This window comes from Pseudophryne corroboree, chromosome 9, assembly GCF_028390025.1.
Source record: "Pseudophryne corroboree isolate aPseCor3 chromosome 9, aPseCor3.hap2, whole genome shotgun sequence".
Lineage (NCBI taxonomy): Eukaryota > Metazoa > Chordata > Amphibia > Anura > Myobatrachidae > Pseudophryne > Pseudophryne corroboree.
In genome coordinates, this window is record NC_086452.1 from 380921646 (window position 1) to 380944188 (window position 22543).

At 43.3% G+C, this 22543-nt stretch overlaps 1 protein-coding gene across 8 annotated transcripts in view; it reads right to left on the reverse strand.

The window, feature by feature from the left end:
- The window catches only part of RAF1 (Raf-1 proto-oncogene, serine/threonine kinase), a 318071-nt gene that overhangs the window by 263704 nt on the left and 31824 nt on the right, over positions 1-22543 (reverse strand). For 7 of the 8 annotated variants that reach the window (XM_063940787.1, XM_063940785.1, XM_063940786.1 and 4 more), the window contains one exon: positions 2180-2392. In XM_063940787.1, coding sequence (XP_063796857.1) covers positions 2180-2386 — 207 coding nt within the window. In that variant the 5' untranslated portion in view covers positions 2387-2392. Of the gene's footprint in view, positions 1-1264; positions 1327-2179; positions 2393-22543 lie in introns of those variants that run through there. The other variant, XM_063940791.1, reaches the window with a different exon arrangement.

A 22543-nucleotide genomic window follows, 5' to 3' on the forward strand; every position in this document is an offset into this window, starting at 1 on the left:
TGTCCAGTAGCCTAAGAAGCCAATCCATCCTGCACGCAGGTGAGTTCACTTCTCTCCCCTAAGTCCCTCGATGCAGTGAGCCTGTTGCCAGCAGGACTCACTGAAAATAAAAAACCTAAAAACTTTTTCTAAGCAGCTCTTTAGGAGAGCCACCTAGATTGCACCCTGCTCGGACGGGCACAAAAACCTAACAGAGGCCTGGAGGAGGGTCATAGGGGGAGGAGCCAGTGCACACCACCTGATCCTAAAGCTTTATTTTTGTGCCCTGTCTCCTGCGGAGCCGCTAATCCCCATGGTCCTGACGGAGTCCCCAGCATCCACTAGGACGTTAGAGAAAATCCTATATTAAATAACACCTGACGCACCAAGCCCCCTCAGGTTATAGAATATAGGGATAGCAAGTTGAGTAAAAGACACGAGATGGACACCACTCAGCTATCAATGCACACACAAATAGTCACAGTTTGTACAATGCAGAGGTTATTACAGACAATAATACTGCACTGGACTAGCTTACACAGCTATATAACAATAGATATAACACTACACAGTAAGAAACTGGATGTATATCACAGGGTAATTGTACTATAAACCCCTGACTAAGTGCACTCTTTCTTACTAACACTGACTAAAATGGCAGGTAGAATACTTAAGTGTCATGTAAAGGCACAGCACTGACAACCAGGCGGCTTTACATAGGAGGATTTGCCCAAGCAGTCCCAGGAACAGTGAGCTGAGGAGTAATGGCGCCGCAGACACTGACAGGGAGTGAGGAAAAGACAGAGATGCAGCTCCAGGGCGGGAACACTTGCTGGAAATGGCGCCCTGGGGCTGGGGGAGGGGCTTCAGGTCTAAGCCTTATCCCCCTTGCTGGCAAAACCACCGGGTACTGTGGGCGATATTAAAATCGGTTTTAAGAGAAAACCTGACCTGCGCCCATGCCCTATTGATCTAGTGTGATCGCCTGTATCCACAGTGTCCACCGCCAGCGCGCGCGGCCCACCTCCCACTGACCGCGCCGGATTGCGATAAAGACCGGGTCCCGCGAGCGGGACCCACTTACCACCTCCCGAAGCGCGGCCACGCGATCCTGGAGAGCCCCAGCCGTGTGTGTCTAACATGAAGAAAACCGGAGCCTCCGCTGTAGGTACCCGGCAACCAGGGCTCGGGAGTGTACAGCGCCACTGGGGAGAGCCAGAGCTGCAGCAGTGAATGTCACAAGACATTTACCACCGCTGCTGCCCTTGAAGTCTTCACTTTTTACCTCATAAAAAGCTCTTCTCAGGGCTGCTTGGAGCAGCCCCTCTGTTAAGTGCCTGCTTACTGCAGCACCAACTGACAAACTGAGCTCCTGTGCTGGGAGGCGGGGTGATATAGGAGGCGGCGCTGTGCATTCTGGGAACAGTCAAAACTTTGAGCCTGTTAGTGCCTCGGATCAAGATCGTACTTTACACCCATTGTCCAGACTTGTGGAGCCCAGTGTACCCCGCAGCAGAAAATAGAAATATCCCAGTACACTTTGCTTTGGTAGATTGAGACATAAGCAAGAGGCGTTTCTGGTAAAAAGGTGAAAAAGCAACCTGTTCTAAAGGGTGTGAGAACATTGCCATATGAGCCAAGTACACAGAAAACAGGAGATTTTTAAACATAAACATGATCTGCAGAAGTGACTGTTGACATAACATTTGTCATGTCACCTGTTATTTTGCCTAGATAGCAATTTAGGTCAGCGTTGAGCAGCAAAAACAAAAGATATGGGACATGGAACGATAATATGCTTTATTATTTTTCTCTGCTTTAATGCTATTTTCTGCTTCCTGTTTTCTTTGTGTCTTATTTGTTTGTTTTTAATCTTATTTGGTATCCGGAGATAAAACTAATGGATCTAGGAAAAAACTAAATAGAAAGTCTATCTTTGCCCTGGCCCAAAAGTAACCCAATTGTATACTGTCCAGAGAACAGGAATGATGTTCAAGTGGCACTTAATTGCCTGGTAAATCTATATAAAGGCAGACTGTAAATTGGCACAAACATTTGGACCTTACGCAGCTACATGTATCTGTTAAACTTCGGGAATTCTGACTATCCGTACTCTAAAACGTTGGAAGCAAACGGAAGAATAATTAATCTAAAAACTGCACACAAAAAAATAAAATACAATATAAAAAAAAAAACTTACTACAGTTCTTTGTTTGTTGGGTAAGTAGACACGGATTGTGCTACTCGCTTTTGAGGTGTCTGTAAGTTTTCCATCATCAGAGGCTCGTCGCTGGTAGCCAAACTGTTGCACAATGGTAGGGGACATGCAGCTAGAACCATCGAATACAGAATCCTTTAGACCAAATCCATTACTGATCCTCACCCACGCTCCTTGAATATGTTCCATTATGGCCTGCAAGGAAAACAAAGGAATTTGGTTATACAAATACTTAAAAATATGCCAAAGAACTTTTACATCTTTAAAGTTCACATTATGCTTGCTTTGAGCCTACAGAACCCTTCCTGTTTAAAACAGTTAAATAAGTAATTAAATTAAAAAAAAAATACACGCATGACTGGATGTAGCAGACACCCCTGGAGGGTTAGTCTTAGCGGACACCATCAGTGTGTTAGAGGAGGGGAGAGGGGTAAAATACTTACCCCCGTCCTGTGTCGGGATTATCACCGTGTGGATGCCGCGGTCAGTCATGTGACTGCCGGCATCCCTGCCACTGGCATGTACACTGCATATTTAGCAGACAAAGATGGAAGAGGACTGTATAAAGATCCTTCTCTATCTCCTTTCATGACTCCCCTCCACCCCCCTTTTTGGCTAACAGATGGTGTCCTACAAGGTTCTGTTCTTGGACCTCTCCTATTCTCCTTCTATACGTCCTCTTTGGGTGAGGTTATTAGCTCTTTTGACATCCAATATCATCTCTATGCTGATGATGCTCAGATCTACCATTCCTCCACTGACCTCTCCCCCTCTCTTCTCACTCGTATCTCGTACTGTCTCTATCTCTTCCTGGATGTCGCAGCGCTTTCTTAAACTTAACATGTCTAGGACTGAAATGATCATCTTCCCACCCTCCCACCTAACCCCACCTTCCACAATTTCATTACCTATTGACAGCTCAACCATCTCCTCCTAGCCTCCAAGTGTCCTGTCTTTGAGTTATCCTTGGCTCTTCCCTCTGCTTCAAAGCACACATTCGGTACCTTTCACTGTCCTTCCATTTCTATCTCAAAAATATTTACAGTATCAGCCACTCTCTCTCACCCCCTTATGCTTCAAACGTCCTTATCCATTTACAGGTCCTCTCCAGATTGGACTAGTGTAATCTCCTCCTAACTGGCCTCCCTGACTACTGACCCTCTCGACTCCAATCTGTCCTCAATGCTGCTACCTGACTCATCTTCCTCTCAAAACGTACTACTTCTGCCATCTCTCTCTTAACAAGCCATATACTGGCTCCTCTTCAGAATCCAGTTCAAGCTTCACAACCACTTACAAAACCCTCAGCTTTTCCTCTCCCATTTATATCTCTGACCTTATCTCCCTTTACACTCCCGCCTTCTTCACTCCACAAATGCACGCCACCTTTCCTGCCAACTGATCACTTCCTTCCACCTCCAACATTTTGCCTGTGCTGCTCTCTGTTCTTCAGATGGGCTCTCAAAACCTACTTCTTCATCAAACCCAACCATCTTTCATCCTAACCTTCTGTTACATGCTATATCAGCACCAACCCCACTGTCTACCCAATCTGTGTCACCCGTCTGTCTGTCTGCACCTTTGCTTTCGAATGTAACTCTCACGAGCAGGGTCCTCTCCAATCATGTGCTTTTCCTTCTCTAATGGGCCCTACACATTGGCCGACACCAGTGAAAGATATGAACGATCTCGTTCATTAATGAACAAGATACCGTTCATATCTTTCAGTGTGTAGCCTACTCTACAACGGATTTGCCACCCTGATGCTTATTTATGTCCCATGACTGCTAATACAGCTATGTTTATATACCATTGCCATGTACTGGAAGTTGCAGTTTTCTTGTTTTGCTCATTTGTTTATGTACTTTATTAGACGTTGTGGAAACCTTGTGGCACCATATAAATATAAGATAACTTGCTGTTCTACCCGTTTTTCACACAGGAGTTTCTGATTTTCACGGTTGTACATATAAATGAGTGGTAAATCTATAGAGATGTACAGTTGAGACGTCTTAATATAAGTAAACATTAATCCATGGATCTTGGCGTTACCAGAGGAGCACCCGTAACAGATACGGTAAAAAGTGACAGGACTACTTCTGTAGTTTATTAAATTCTACACACTGGAGGTGCAATACAAAATTTGATCCGATTGGGAGTTATCGGTCACGCAACGCAAGCCACGTATCGTTAATGACATCATTAGGTCAACCCCCTTTTCATCCCCTTAGGGGAGGTTTATTAAAATTCTAATTACGTAGTTTACCAATTTCCCAACTGAAAAATACCCATGCTACATTTCATCTTCCTAACATAGCGGAAAGTAAAGAATTAGTGATGAGTCAGTGAGTGAGTGAGTGCTTTCGCATATTATGTATCGATAATAATATTAAATAATAATAATAATAATAAAAAGGTGTCACTCCATAGCGCTGCACAGTTGGGATATGCAAGACGCTGGCTTACACATTTTAGACAACTCCCATTCTGAATCTGTCTGCTCACTTTCCTGCTGGCTTCCCATGCCTTATGGCTAAACTGTGCAAATGAGAGAAAAATAAGAATTTACTTACCGATAATTCTATTTCTCGGAGTCCGTAGTGGATGCTGGGGTTCCTGAAAGGACCATGGGGAATAGCGGCTCCGCAGGAGACAGGGCACAAAAAGTAAAGCTTTAGGATCAGGTGGTGTGCACTGGCTCCTCCCCCTATGACCCTCCTCCAAGCCTCAGTTAGGATACTGTGCCCGGACGAGCGTACACAATAAGGAAGGATTTTGAATCCCGGGTAAAACTCATACCAGCCACACCAATCACACTGTACAACCTGTGATCTGAACCCAGTTAACAGTATGATAACAGCGGAGCCTCTGAAAAGATGGCTCACAACAATAATAACCCGATTTTTGTAACTATGTACAAGTATTGCAGATAATCCGCACTTGGGATGGGCGCCCAGCATCCACTACGGACTCCGAGAAATAGAATTATCGGTAAGTAAATTCTTATTTTCTCTATCGTCCTAGTGGATGCTGGGGTTCCTGAAAGGACCATGGGGATAATACCAAAGCTCCCAAACGGGCGGGAGAGTGCGGATGACTCTGCAGCACCGAATGAGAGAACTCCAGGTCCTCCTTAGCCAGGGTATCAAATTTGTAGGATTTTACCAACGTGTTTGCCCCTGACTAAATAGCCGCTCGGCAAAGTTGTAAAGCCGAGACCCCTCGGGCAGCCGCCCAAGATAAGCCCACCTTCCTTGTGGAATGGGCATTTACATATTTTGGCTGTGGCAGGCCTGCCACAGAATGTGCAAGCTGAATTGTATTACACATCCAACTAGCAATAGTCTGCTTAGAAGCAAGAGCACCCAGTTTGTTGGGTGCATACAGGATAACAGCAAGTCAGTTTTCCTGACTCCAGCCGTCCTGGAACCTATATTTACAGGGCCCTGACAACATCTAGCAACCTGGAGTCCTCCAAGTCCCTAGTAGGCGCAAGGCACCAAAATAAGCTGGTTCAGGTGAAACACTGACACCACCTTAGGGAGAGAACTGGGGACGAGTCCGCAGCTCTGCCCTGTCCAAATGGACAACCAGATATGGGCTTTTTTGAGAAAAAAAACACCAATTTGACACTCGCCTGGTCCAGGCCAGGGCCAAGAGCATGGTCACTTTTCATGTGAGATGCTTCAAATCCACAGATTTGACTGGTTTTAAACCAATGTGATTTGAGGAATCCCAGAACTACGTTGAGATCCCACAGTGCCACTGGAGGCACAAAAGGGGGTTGTATATATGCAATACTCCCTTGACAAACTTCTGGACTTCAGGAACTGAAGCCACTTCTTTCTGGAAGAAAATCGACAGGGCCGAAATTTGAACCTTAATGGACCCCAATTTGAGGCCCATAGACACTCCTGTTTGCAGGAAATGCAGGAATCGACCGAGTTGAAATTTCTTCGTGGGGCCTTTCTGGCCTCACACCACGCAACATATTTTTGCCACATGTGGTGATAATGTTGTGCGGTCACCTCCTTTCTGGCTTTTACCAGGGTAGGAATGACCTCTTCCGGAATGCCTTTTTCCCTTAGGATCCGGCGTTCCACCGCCATGCCGTCAAACGCAGCTGCGGTAAGTCTTGGAACAGACATGGTACTTGCTGAAACAAGTCCCTTCTTAGCGGCAGAGGCCATAAGTCCTCTGTGAGCATCTCTTGAAGTTCCGGGTACCAAGTCCTTCTTGGCCAATCCGGAGCCATGAGTATAGTTCTTACTCCTCTACGTCTTATAAGTCTCAGTACCTTAGGTATGAGAAGCAGAGGATGGAACACATACACCGACTGGTACATCCATGGTGTTACCAGAACGTCCACAGCTATTGCCTGAGGGTCTCTTAACCTGGCGCAATACCTGTCCCGTTTTTTGTTCAGACGGGACGCCATCATGTCCACCTTTGGTATTTCCCAACGGTTTACAATCATGTGGAAAACTTCCCGATGAAGTTTCCATTCTGCCGGGTGGAGGTCGTGCCTGCTGAGGAAGTCTGCTTCCCAGTTTCCATTCCCGGAATGAAACACTGCTGACAGTGCTATCACATGATTTTCCGCCCAGCGAAAAGTCCTTGCAGTTTTTGCCATTGCCCTCCTGCTTCTTGTGCCGCCCTGTCTATTTACGTGGGCGACTGCCGTGATGTTTTTCCCACTGGATCAATACCGGCTGACCTTGAAGCAGAGGTCTTGCTAAGCTTAGAGTATTATAAATTTACCCTTAGCTCCAGTATATTTATGTGGAGAAAAGTCTCCAGACTTGATCACACTCCCTGGAAATTTTTTTCTTGTGTGACTGCTCCCCAGCCTCTCGGGCTGGCCTCCGTGGTCACCAGCATCCAATCCTGAATGCCGAATCTGCGGCCCTCTAGAAGATGAGCACTCTGTAACCACCACAGGAGAGACACCCTTGTCCTTGGATATAGGGTTATCCGCTGATGCATCTGAAGATGCGATCCGGACCATTTGTCCAGCAGATCCCACTGAAAAATTCTTGCGTGAAATCTGCCGAATGGAATTGCTTCGTAGGAAGTCACCATCTTTACCAGGACCCTTGTGCAATGATGCACTGATTTTAGGAGGTTCCTGACTAGCTCGGATAACTCCCTGGCTTTCTCTTCCGGGAGAAACACCTTTTTCTGGACTGTGTCCAGAATCATTCCTAGGCACAGCAGACTTGTCGTCGGGATCAGCTGCGATTTTGGAATATTTAGAATCCACCCGTGCTGTTGTAGCAGTATCCGAGATAGTGCTACTCCGACCTCCAACTGTTCCCTGGACTTTGCCCTTATCAGGAGATCGTCCAAGTAAGGGATAATTAAGACGCCTTTTCTTCGAAGAAGAATCATCATTTCGGCCATTACCTTGGTAAAGACCCGGGGTGCCGTGGACAATCCAAACGGCAGCGTCTGAAACTGATAGTGACAGTTCTGTACCACGAACCTGAGGTACCCTTAGTGAGAAGGGCAAATTTTGGACATGGAGGTAAGCATCCCTGATGTCTCGGGACACTATATAGTCCCCTTCTTCCTGGTTCGTTATCACTGCTCTGAGTGACTCCATCTTGATTTGAACCTTTGTAAGTGTTCAAATTTTTTTAGATTTAGAATAGGTCTCACCTAGCCTTCTGGCTTCAGTACCACAATATAATGTGGAATAATACCCCTTTTCTTGTTGTAGGAGGGGTAATTTGATTATCACCTGCTGGGAATACAGCTTGTGAATTGTTTCCCATACTGCCTCCTTGTCGGAGGGAGACCTTGGTAAACCAGACTTCAGGAGCCTGCGAAGGGGAAACGTCTCGACATTCCAATCTGTACCCCTGGGATACTACATGTAGGATCCAGGGGTCCTGTACGGTCCCAGCGTCATGCTGAGAGCTTGGCAGAAGCGGTGGAACGCTTCTGTTCCTGGGAATGGGCTGCCTGCTGCAGTCTTCTTCCCTTTCCTCTATCCCTGGGCAGATATGACTCTTATAGGGACGAAAGGACTGAGGCTGAAAAGACGGTGTCTTTTTCTGCAGAGATGTGACTTAGGGTAAAAACGGTGGATTTTCCAGCAGTTGCCGTGGCCACCAGGTCCGATGGACCGACCCCAAATAACTCCTCTTCCTTTATACGGCAATACACCTTTGTGCCGTTTGGAATCTGCATCACCTGACCACTGTCGTGTCCATAAACATCTTCTGGCAGATATGGACATCGCACTTACTCTTGATGCCAGAGTGCAAATATCCCTCTGTGCATCTCGCATATATAGAAAATGCATCCTTTAAATGCTCTATAGTCAATAAAATACTGTCCCTGTCAAGGGTATCAATATTTTTAGTCAGGGAATCCGACCAAGCCACCCCAGCTCTGCACATCCAGGCTGAGGCGATCGCTGGTCGCAGTATAACACCAGTATGTGTGTATATACTTTTTATGATATTTTCCAGCCTCCTGTCAGCTGGCTCCTTGAGGACGGCCCTATCTATAGACGGTACCGCCACTTGTTTTGATAAGCGTGTGAGCGCCTTATCCACCCTAAGGGGTGTTTCCCAACGCGCCCTAACTTCTGGCGGGAAAGGGTATACCGCCCATAATTTTCTATCGGGGGGAACCCACGCATCATCACACACTTCATTTAATTTATCTGATTCAGGAAAAACTACGGTAGTTTTTTCACATCCCACATAATACCCTCTTTTGTGGTACTTGTAGTATCAGAAATATGTAACACCTCCTTCATTGCCCTTAACGTGTGGCCCTAATAAGGAATACGTTTGTTTATTCACCGTCGACACTGGATTCAGTGTCCGTGTCTGTGTCTGTGTCGACGACTAAAGTAAACGGGCGTTTTAAAACCCCTGACGGTGTTTCTGAGACGTCTGGACCGGTACTAATTGTTTGTCGGCCGTCTCATGTCGTCAACCGACCTTGCAGCGTGTTGACATTATCACGTAATTCCCTAAATAAGCCATCCATTCCGGTGTCGACTCCCTAGAGAGTGACATCACCATTACAGGCAATTGCTCCGCCTCCTCACCAACATCGTCCTCATACATGTCGACACACACGTACCGACACACAGCACACACACAGGGAATGCTCTGATAGAGGACAGGACCCACTAGCCCTTTGGAGAGACAGAGAGGAGAGTTTGCCAGCACACACCAAAAACGCTATAATTATATAGGGACAACCTTATATAAGTGTTTTCCCTTATAGCATCTTTTATATATTTCTAACGCCAAATTAGTGCCCCCCCTCTCTGTTTTAACCCTGTTTCTGTAGTGCAGTGCAGGGGAGAGCCTGGGAGCCTTCCCTCCAGCCTTTCTGTGAGGGAAAATGGCGCTGTGTGCTGAGATAGGCCCCGCCCCTTTTTCGGCGGGCTCGTCTCCCGCTCTTTAATGGATTCTGGCAGGGGTTAAATATCTCCATATAGCCCCCGGAGGCTATATGTGAGGTATTTTTAGCCAAAAAAGGTTTTCATTTGCCTCCCAGGGCGCCCCCCTCCCAGCGCCCTGCACCCTCAGTGACTGCCGTGTGAAGTGTGCTGAGAGGAAATGGCGCACAGCTGCAGTGCTGTGCGCTACCTTAAGACGACTGAGGAGTCTTCTGCCGCCGATTCTGGACCTCTTCTCGTTTCAGCATCTGCAAGGGGGCCGGCGGCGAGGCTCCGGTGACCATCCAGGCTGTACCTGTGATCGTCCCTCTGGAGCTAATGTCCAGTAGCCAAAGAAGCCAATCCATCCTGCACGCAGGTGAGTTCACTTCTTCTCCCCTAAGTCCCTCGTTGCAGTGATCCTGTTGCCAGCAGGACTCACTGTAAAATAAAAAACTTAAGCTAAACTTTTCTAAGCAGCTCTTTAGGAGAGCCACCTAGATTGCACCCTTCTCGGCCGGGCACAAAAATCTAACTGAGGCTTGGAGGAGGGTCATAGGGGGAGGAGCCAGTGCACACCACCTGATCCTAAAGCTTTACTTTTTGTGCCCTGTCTCCTGCGGAGCCGCTATTCCCCATGGTCCTTTCAGGAACCCCAGCATCCACTAGGACGATAGAGAAAAGACAAAATCTGCTTTCTTTTAAATTAAAATGAAGAAAAAAAGAAGAAGCCATCATTGTCACTTTGGGAAGAATTACAACAAAATCTTGTATTCGCTTATATGTTGGCGCTTCTTCAGCTTCTTGCTAGGTCTCAGATGCCGGATAAGTGTTCGTTAACGTGTAGCCTAAAATTTGTGTCAACATTTAATCCTACAGCATCTGCTTTTCTAACTGTTTCAACAATATAACCATCGTTTCACCAGGTATAATTAATAAACTCCAGAACAAATACAGGTTGAGTATCCCTTATCCAAAATGCTTGGAACCAGAAGAATTTTGGATATCGGATTTTTACGTATTTTGGAATAATTGCATACCATAATGATAGTTCATGGCGATGGGACCTAAGTCTAAGCACATAATGCATTTATTTTTCACATACACATTATGCACACAGCCTGAAGGTAATTTTAGCCAATATTTTTAATAATTTTGTGCATTAAACAAAGTGTGTGTACAGTCACACAATTCATTTATGTTTCATATACACCTTATACACACAGCCTGAAGGTCATTTAATACAATATTTGTAATAACTTTGTGTATTAAACAAAGTTTGTGTACATTGAACCATCAAAAAACAAAGGTTTCACTATCTCAATCAAAAAAATCCGTATTTCGGAATATTCCGTATTTTGGAATATTTGGATATGGGATACTCAACCTGTATTACAAAAGCGCCACCCTAATGGCTCCTCCCTGGAAGGCTAAAGATATATACTATACACCAGTGGTTCTCAAACTATGTGCCGTGGCATCCTGGGGTGCCTTGGGACACTTGCAGGGGTGCATTGGATTGGTGGTCCAGGTCCAATTTAAATTATTTATACAGAAGCAAATCTTGTACTCACCACACAACTGAACCTAAGGATGACATATAAACACAATTTACTTAATTTAATATTTATTTCTATATTTCTCAATAAGAAACTTTTGGCCTATGGGTGCTGTGAAAAAAAATCATGATACTCTAGGGCACCGTTATTCCAAAAATTTTGGGAACCTCTGGTATATACACACTACTGAAATCCATTAACCTAATGCTACAGAGAAAAATATATTTTTAAAAGTATTTTTTCCATTCCAACTGCAAGAGATACACCAACCCCAACTGACTTATCGGTCACACAGAAGCAGTCCTACATTCACACAACCACATTTCCCCTCATGCAAACCACCTCCTCTCAACTATACAGGTCCAACCGCTCCATTTCTTTACTGCATGACACTTGGTGCAGTAAACTACCCTTTCAAGATTAAGTACATGGCATGGTGCACCAACCCCCAATAGTCAGCCACCAGAGCCTGTTAGCACTTGACATGCACAGGAGTGGCATAGGAACTGTAGAGGAGAGAACAAGTGCAGCTGCCTCAGAAGACAAGGACCAGGGTTGTCACATCCATGCTGAACAGCCACCTATTATTATCTTTTATTTATATGGCACCCCGTGGGATCCGAAGCGCCCCATTACAGAGTACATAAACAAATACGCAAAATAAAAAAAAACCAGTGACATACAATTCAAGACAACATAGGACAAGTACAGGATATATAAACATAGCTGCGTCCGCAGATGATGCTGGAATAAGTATCAGGGCGGCAGGAAACCAAGGGATTTGGTGCAGTCGAAGGGAGTATTGAAAAGAAGAACGGGAGGGCCGTGTTTGTGAAAGCTTATATTCTAAAAGGAAGCGGCACAGAGACCAAGGTGACACAGAAGTACAGTCACTATCATCACTCCCACAGTGTAACCTTCGAAGTGCGCCCAACATGGCTGCCCCATATGGTACACTTGTGGATGGGATGAAAAATACATGGGCCTCGTGGTTTTGATGGAACCCTACTCTGAACTGTAGGACTCTGAAATCACCCCCATTTTGTGTCATCTCTTCTAGGGGTAGACTATTCCACCCTGCGTAATCCTACGCTGTGCGCCCAAGATGGCTGCCGCACCTGGTACCTTGTGAGAGTGGATTACACAACCCTTGGAAGTTAGTACCCAAAATGCCTACACCAATCATGAATTATGCTTTCTGTGTGCTTAAGGTTTTCTTTTATGTCTGTGTCGTTGATCTATTGCTGTATTAGTCAAATCCTCTGTATTATGTGCATTGCTAATATCTGTAAAGCGCCTTGAGTCCTGTTGGAGAAAGAGCGCTATAAAAATTAAATTATTATTATCATTATCATGGACACAGAAATAAGGCCGCGGCTTTAAATCTGAGGAATCTATTCAGTGAGGGAGAACTTTGGGGCAGCCCAGCACATCTGTAAGAGCTGGTCGCACCCCCAAATGTGACAATGATGAGGCCTCACCCCCCTTCCCTGGCCACACCCTTTTTGTGCACGCACAGTGCCCAGAACCGCAGCATCCTTCCCAAAGTCTCGCGGGAACACTAACAGTGTGTAGCTTTAAATCCACCCAATTCTGCGGATCGTGTAGTGTGTACATAGATAGGATATATCATTAGATTGCATTTTCGCATCACCAAGTCACACATAAAGATGTGCCTAGATAGTGAGACTTGGGGAAGTGGGAGATGATGTGTTTTCCAAAACTTCTAGTAACCCGTAGGAAGACATAATACATTATCAAATAAAATCATCCAATGAAGCAATCTGGAATCGAATCAGATAATATACTAAGGGCCAAAGCTTTATTTACCATGCACTTCTGGAGTCAGAATTGTTGGGAAAAACAAGGAACGCAACATTTAAAACAATTTATCGCATTTACCATGATAATGGGTTATCCATTCCATTATTATAAACCATATTCTATTTTTAACTGCAATCATTAGGGAGGTGGTGAGGATTGCTTCCAGTGTTACTAGATGCTTTTAGCGGCTTGAATAACCTGAAATGTCAGTTTGTTAGAATTTTTTATAGAGACCAATAATAGATAATCCCAACAAGACTGTCTTGTTTGTAATAAGTCTTCTAATAGCTTCTGACTATGGAATGGCTAAAAATCCTTGGACATGTCCACATTAAGTGACTGAAGTCTACTTTTTGGTCACATTCTCTCCAAAGCAGAGGACGGGAAAATCATATGCAACTTAACTGGTACCATCTTGTGCAGACTCATCTAATAACCATGTGAATGCAACTCACGTTAACAGGGATGACACTGGAACCCACTGCTTGCAACATAATTCACACTTGTGTTTAGGAATGCTGCCTTTGGTTAACAGCTTTGGAGGTGTCAAGTGATCTTTGCTGTATTGCAAGCTAAAGGCATTGAGGCAAGTGTAGGGCAATCCTCTGACCTCCCTGAGCGCAAGTACAAGTGTTCAATAATCACTGTGCGTCAGTTATGAATTAGAAGGAAAAAAAATATGCAAGAACTGATTTTTATATTCTAAAATACTGTATATACAGTATAACATATGGAAAAAAGATGAACGTACACGCTAACATCTACAAAGTGCGCGCACACACATACTTCCAAAAGATTTTGTGGACTCCATGCTCAAAACATTTGGTGCAACTAATAGACCACTAAGGAAATCACTGTCTCCTTAAAAATCTATACACAAATACATGGTCTTTTGCTGGATGTGTCATTTTCTGTTAAACAACATTAAATGTCTACTATAGAAACACAATAGAATTATACAGTGCACACATATTATGCAGCACTTTGAAAGGAATGTTTAGCCATTCACATCGGGTGTAGTACGGTTTGCCGGCGGTCAGGCTCCCAGCGACCAGCATACCGGCGCCGGGAGCCCGACCGCGGGCTTACCGACAGTGTGGCGAGCGCAAATGAGCCCCTTGCGGGCTCGCCACGCTGCGGGCACGGTGGCGCGCTACGCGCGCCACACTATTTTATTCTCCCTCCAGGGGGGTCGTGGACCCCCACGAGGGAGAATAAGTGTCGGTATGCCGGCTGTCGGGATCCCAGCGCCGGTATACTGTGCGCCGGGATCCAGACAGCCGGCATACTGAAGACCACCCATTCACATCAGTCCCTGCCCCAGTGGAGAATACAATCTATATTCCCTACCATAAGGACAGAGTAGGATGGACACATGGATGACATACAAACTCTACACATACAGGACTTTGGTCAAGAAATTAACTTGTGACCTCAGTTCCGAGGCAATAATGCTTAACACTATGGGCCTAATTCAGATCTTAAATATATATAAAAAAATAAAAAAAAGTGAGAGTGCGCTATATGTTCTAAGCATGGCACCTGTAAAGAAATTTAATTGGTTAAAAACAATTATGTTTACAGCTCCTTTTGGAGCAATTGTAGCATCCAGGGGTAAATCTAGATTCTCGGTTGTGACTGGCCCTTACTTGTCCTACCTGGTGGTAAGTAGTGGTATACCTCAGCCTTTACGGCTGTCCACGGCTCCGAATGTATTGCCGCCTCTCTGCCGCTGCGGAGAGCAGGATGCTGACTTGGTCCGGCAGGCGCCGACTGTCCGTGGCTCCTGACATTTTACCGCCTCTCAGCTGCTGCGTCCAGCTGGGGGTGGAGAGTGGGATGATGGCGTGATCCCACAGGCGCTTACAGTTACCGATGGTTGTGGTGTGAACCTCCTGGCTGTCTGTATACGTCTCCAACGCGTTTCGTGCATATGCTGCACTTTTCCAAAGGATGACTAAAATTCCTAATGGAGCCAGTATTTCTAAGAAAAAAACTTTATTGTTCCTAACAATAAAAACGGAAGTTCCGGTCTGGAAATGCCCAAATTCGGCGGGAATCACATGTTAGTGTCCACAATGTGATTGAGATAGATTTAGAAAATTTCAAAGGTGATATGCTAGAATTAATGTGTAGTTATAAAAATTATAAAAGTAATTATAAAAATACGTTCAATTCAATGTCTATATTGAGACCTCATGGTTGAAGAGTTTTAAGTTCGAAAATCCATCTACTTTCAGCCTTCCTAATTTCTGTGATGGTATTTCCACCTCTACAATTCCTTTTAACTTTCTGTATTACGATGAATTTTAATCCAACCGGATCTTTATTGTGTGTCTCCAAGAAGTGATTCAATTCAGACCTTTCTTCTTCAATATATATATATATATATATATATATATATATATATATATACATACATACACACACACACACACATATATATATATATATATATATATATATATATATATTTTCGGCGATTCTTATTTTTGCTTTCCTTTTCGTTTGCCCCACGTATTGGAGGCCACAAGAACATTCTGCTAGATAGGTTGTCTTTAATTGTATACGTTTTTCCAGTGATGTTCAACTTAAAATTTGTGATGGCTTTAGTGGATTGTATATCATGCAAAAACAACAAAGAACAATCTAGACATTTGTAATATCCTTTTTTCACGGATGATACAGTAGAATAGTCAGTTGGTTGCAGAAAACTTGATACTAGCTCTTGCTTGAGATTTTTGCTCGGCAATAAATGGATTTGTGGTTGTTCTATAATCAATGGCTTCAAGACTGTCTAATTGTAGCATGTGCTAGTGTTTTTTTTACCATATTCTCTATAGTTTTTGTATTACTATTAAATTGTGTTATAAAATGGCTATTAGGAAATTGTTCTGTTTTTACCTTATATTTCAACATTTCAGTTCTTTCCATTTGTTTCACCTCATTAATTTGAGATTGTAGTTTCTCTTTCTTGTAGCCTTTTTTGATGAAGTTCTCCATCATTTGATTACTCAGCAAAATATAGGTATCCTGGTCTGCGCAGTTTCTTTTTAATTCTTTGAAATTGCCCTTTGGGGATGTTAGAAATCCAGTTCCTATGATGATTACTTGTGGTGGGAAGTATGGTGTTTTCATTTACTGGTTTAATGTGAGTTCTTGTTTGAATGGTATGATTATTATTAATGTAAATTTGTAAGCTAATGGGCAAAACCATGTGCACTGCAGGGGGAGGGTGAGAGATATAACATGTGCAGAGAGAATTAGATTTGGTTTCAAAGAACATTCCCGGGCGGTGACTGGAGGATGGCTATTGGCCGTGGGCGTGGTGGGGGAGTGTATTTCAGGAACTGCATCAGAAACGCAGTTTCACTCGCACCAGCTGGCCAAGTATTGTCGAACATTCTGAGCAACCAAAAGAGATGTTCTAATATTCAACGGTGCAAGCTATTGTAACTGTATCCACCTACAAATCACACCCCAGTCCAAAAAGTGGTTGGGAGGGTGGGGGGGGGGGGGGGGGGGGGGGGAGGATATTTCACACATCATGCTTAAGAAGACCTTTATTAAACCATAAGCCTACTGACTGCATGGTTTTCACTAAAGGTTTTAAAGCACATTTCAGCTTACCAAAACTTTCAGGAGCACCAAACCTTTAATATGCGGTTGTGCAGGTGGAGAGGTTATGCTTGCTTTGCAACCGGTACACTAGTACTTTTCCAACGAATAGCTCGAATAACAGAACTGAAGACCAAGGGGCCAAACAAATTCTAAGCTATCTCATGTGTTTACCATGTAACAAAAGGCACAGCCACAGGACCTGTAAATATTTATTTTGGCACAGTCATCCCGCACCGTGGGTCCCTAGGGACAGGTCAAAAGGACAGTATTATGAATAGACTCAGCCAGTCTGTCCAAAGTAAACAGGTTAAAGGGAAAAGTTGAACATAAGTCTACTGCTCGCTCAGTTAGATCAAGACAACCAAACAGAACTACATGCCATAACTAGCAATCGGTTCTGGTTGACATGTCCACATTTAGGTGGGATGTTTATATTTGGCAATTAAATCAAACCTAATACTTTATAAAACACATCAAACTGCAACCTTATAAAAGATTATAAATACACTTTGAGAAGCATCAAATAAAGGTATTCCTGACTTTAATGTTGTTCTATGGGAAAGCGCTCAGGTTCACTGATCGGTCTTAAATAGCTGCATGCGTAATCCCATGAATTCCACAGTTCTAAACAAACAATCGTGGCGCTTGATTAAGGATCTTTAACTTAATGGAACAAATTAATAAAGTTTTGGTTTCACTGTAATTTGTTTCATTCTGTCAAAAGGATCTTAATCAAGTGCCGCAATTGCGGTTTATGAGGGTAATCCTGTATGCCTGGGATGTCACTCCTAACTACAAGGCAGTCTACTGTTTAGCACTGGGCTAGGCAACACACACACACATACATATATCTGCCCATTTGTTAAAGTCTCAAATTTAAGATGGGTACACACTATAAGATATATCGTCCCTGGGCAGATTGGAATGACCATTGTATAGCATGTACACCCAATCCGCCATTCATCGCATCATCCCATCTGATGCGCTACGCGGATTTGGTGTAGATGGAATGACCGTCGCACTGTTTGTGATATCTTATAGAATGTACCCAGCTTAATAGACATTAACATATCCACCTTGCAGTTTGTTTACTTTAATGTTTTCATACCGACTTACAGTTAAGAAAGCATTAATTTAAACAGACACAATCTTACACTTTGCCACGCTAAAGTAGTGTGTTAATGCATCTCAAAGCTTCTCTGCAGCATACTGCGCTACCTGCATACATGTTCTCATAGCTCCCGTGTACAGGATTTTAGCATTACAGGTTTCTAAATGGTGCAAGTATGAATGTGAAGTGCACACTTGTCACAATGTATAGTGCATCAGGTACATTTGCTTATATTGCTGATTTCTTCCAAGTCATAGCATGTTTAATAAGCTCTCAGAAGGCAACCAGGGATCATTTCAATTAGCTGTGAGGCGGCACATGGAGCAAGTAATTGCAGTCATTTACTTCAACTATTCAAGTGGCTGCAGGCTGTTTTAGCTGGGCACCGCCAAAGTGGCAGGTCGCATTTTGCCCTTTAAAAAAAAAAAAAAATCAAACTCAGAGGGCAGCTCCCTGCTAAAACAACCTAGCGTGAAGACACACGCATATTATTAAAAAAAATAATACTAATAATATATATACCGTGTATACTCGAGTATAAGCCGACTTTTTCAGCACGTTTTTTTGTGCTGAAAAAGCCCCCTCGGCTTATACTCGAGTCAGTGTAAGGAGTGACACGGAGGGCACAGGGCGCGGCTCTCCTATGTCCCTCCTGCGTCTCCGGCGGCGCGTGTGTGTGTTAAATGAAGTGCCCGTTCGTGAGCTCTGATTGGCTCACGAACCGGCACTACATTTAACACACACACGCTGCCGGAGACGCATGAGGGACACAGGAGAGCCGCGCGCTGTGCCCTCAGTGTCCCTCCTTCAGAAGACAGCGCGGGAGCAATGGAGGGTAAGTACCGTAACTGGCAGCATGAGGGCACATCTGGCAGCATGAGGGCACATCTGGCAGCATGAGGGCTGTGTACGGGTAGAGCTGCATTTCCCACCCTAGGCTTATACTCGAGTCAATGAGTTTTCCCAGGTTTTTGTGGTAAAATTAGGTGCCTCGGCTGATATTCGGGTCGACTTATACGAATATATATATACGAATATATATATATATATATATATATATATATATATATATATATATATATATATATATATATATATATATATATATATATATACATATATACACACACACACACACACACACACACATATATACACACACACACATATACACACACCGACAAAAACAACTGGATAGGTCTGTTAGGGACCAGTAATACAGGTGCCCACAAAAAACAATTTCATTACCACCAGGAATGGAAAAAAGAGGTGGTGCTCATTTTGCAAACCTGATGAAAATAATTTAGAATTGAGTTTTTGCATTTATATTACACCACCATTTACGTGACTGGATAGGTCACTTGATACTCTGGATAGCAGAGTATCCAATCACTTAAAATAAAACATCTATACACAAAGTTATGTACATTTTTTGTTTAAAAATAAAAAAGGTCAAGAATGTGCAAAAGACTTACAGCACAGACCCCTGTGTAAAAGTACAGAACCTACATCAAGTGAAGTCAATTATGCCACACCTACATTATAATATTCTAGTACATAATGGGCGGTATCCAATTCTTTTCACCCTCTTCAATACCCGTTCTGTTTCTGCTGACAGGCGTGGTATAATCATTTCAGCTCGCTACCCCTGGGGTATCAAGGGCGCCTATCCCTTTACGCAGCTAAACCTGATTAGTATGGGCACAATATGCACAATAACAGGGATCATTTTAGAAAGGAGATTGGGCGTGATATAGCAATTGAATACCACCCATAGTGTTAAAGGATCATTTGGATCGTTGCATGACATTACATAAAAAACAAATAGAGATATTCCTTCAACCACTTAACTGGAATGGTCAGATCACATGCGACTACACCACCCCACTGTGTCCCCAATTTTTTGACGAGGAGATCTGTTCTGCAGAGGTTTACAATATCATATTTAAATATTTTTAAAAAAAAAACACCTTTAAGAGTATATTAAATAAAAATGTAAAAAACAAAACAAAAAAAAACACACATTTATGAATGGCTTTGAAAGGAAAAATAGTCAGTTAAGTGGTTAATAAAGAGCGACAAATGATCTTTTCTTTTCTATTGCGGGACAATTATAATGGAAAAAAAGTTAAGTTGTCTAATGTTCTATGGATTTTATGGAAAGGTGGGAGTGAAATCAGATCACATAAACCACCAAATAGACAGCACAGTCCCAAAACAAGATATTGGAAGGTACCCATGAAGTACTGAAAAAATCCCCCCCCCCCCCCCCCCACAAAAAAAAAACCCCAATAAAGAAAGGCTATATTATGAGATAATTATGAAAATGCAATTTTTAGCATACTACAGTAAGCAGATGCTCAGACTTTTCAGCAAAAGGACTGTAGAATTAAACAATGAATAGTTAATGTTATCACCACTGACCGCAGGTAAGCTGCTTGTGGATTTTTGCAGGCCGGTCCTTGGGGACATGTGGAGATAGACTGTTTATATAGAGATGTCTGTACACACTCACTTGCAGCTTTTACCCCAGTGCCAACAAACTGTTTATAGACGCAGTTCCTATGTGCTGCTGGACGGACCAGAAGCATGTGACATAGCCGAAACTAATGTCTTCTGGAGAACTAAAAAGTCACCAAGAATGACCATTGCAGAGAGAATGAAACTACCCCTGTACCATGAGACAAACAAGAGTTGATGGGATTCAGTATGGGATCCCGATGGTACGGATCGAGTTGATGTGCTTGTTGCAGTAAGTAAGAAACATAGGTGTCACTTGTGTTAGAAGTTATAGTATCACTAAATTCAAATTATAAGTCTCCTTCTATGAAAGTTACTACCTGTAATAGCATGTACAGTGCATGTGGAAAGTATTCACAGCGCTTCACTTTTTCCACATTGTTATGTTACAGCATTATTCCAAACTGAAATAAATTAATTTTTTCCTTACAATTCTACACACAATACCCCTTAATGACAATGTGAAAAAAGTTTGAGATTTTTGAAAATTTATTAAAAATAAAAACTATGAAATCACATGTACATAAGTATTCACAGCCTTTGCCATAAAGCTCAAAATTGAGCTCAGGTGCATCCTGTTTCCATTGATCATCCTTGAGATGTTCCTACAGCTTAATTATAGTCCACCTGTGGTAAATTCAGTTGATTGGACATGATTTGGAAAGGCACACACTTGTCTATATAAGGTCCCACACTTAACAGTGCATGTCTGAGCACAATCCAAGCATGAAGTCAAAGGAATTGCCTGTAGACCTCAGAGATAGGATTGTCTCGAGGCACAAATCTAAGGAAGGGTACAGAAAAATATCTGCTGCTTTAAAGGTCCCAATGAGCACAGTGGCCTCTATCATACGTAAATGGAAGAAGTTTGGAACCACCAGGACTCTTCCTAGAGCTGGCCGGCCATTTAAACTGAGCGATCAGGGGAGAAGGGCCCTAGTCAAGGAGGTGACCAAGAACCCGATGGTCACTCTGTCAGAGCTACAGCATTCCTCTGTGGAGAGAGGAGAACCTTCCAGAAGGACAACCATCTCTGCAGCAATCCACCAATCAGGCCTGCATGGTAGAGTGGCCAGACGGAAGCCACCCCTTAGTAAAAAGCACATGGCAGCCCACCTGGAGTTTACCAAAATGCACCTGAAGGACTCTCAGACCATGAGAAACCAAATTCTCTGGTCTGATGAGGCAAAGATTGAACTCTTTATCATAATGCCAGGTGTCATATTTGGAGGAAACCAGGAACCGCTCATCGCCAGGCCAATACCATCCCTACAGTAAAGCATGGTAGTGGCAGCATCATGCTGTGGGGATATTTTTCAGTGGCAGGACCTGGGAGACTAGTCAGGATAGAGAGAAAGATGAATGCAGCAATATACAGACACACATTTGATTAAAACCTGCTCCAGAGCGCTCGACCTCAGACTCAGGTGACGGCTCATCTTTCAGCAGGACAACGACCCTAAGCACACAGCCAAGATATCAAAGGAGTGACTTCAGGACAACTCTGTGAATGTCCTTGAGTGGTCCAGCCAGAGCCCAGACTTGAATCCGATTGAACATCTCTGGAGAGATTTGAAAATGGCTGTGCACAGACGCTTTCCATCCAACCTGATGGAGCTTGAGAGGTGCTGCAAAGAGGAATGGGCAAAACTGCCCAAAGATAGGTGTGCCAAGCTTGTGGCATCATATTCAAAAAGACTTGAGGCTGTAATTGCTGCATCAAAGTATTGAGCATAGGCTGTGAATACTTATGTACATGTGATTTCTTATTATTAATAAATTTGCAAAAATCTCAAAAAACTTTTTTCACGTTATCATTATGGGGTAGTGTGTGTAGAATTTTGAGGGAAAAAAAGAATTTATTCCATTTTGGAATAAGGCTGTAACATAACAAAATGTGGAAAAAGTGAAGCACTGAATACTTCCCGAATGCACTGTATATAAATTCCCATACAGTCACGTTAATCAATTGTATACATGCGCATAACAGACATTTTTGTAAGTCATCAGTTATACGCAGTAGAGATTTGATTGGGATCCAGGAATCACTATAAAAACTTCCCGGGATGGAACAAGTATCAATCTGCAAAACGCTGCAGTTTTATAGTAGCACAAGTGTCACACCAATTACATGCATTTAAAATACACACAAGTAGGAAAATTACATTCAAATGTAGGATAATAAAATTCAGCTTCTTGTTAGTAATGCTACATACTCTGGCATCAATGATAGTGACAGTTACACCAGGCAGTCACTTTTCACAATTAATCCTGTGTTAAACACTATCCTATTTAGTTGTGTG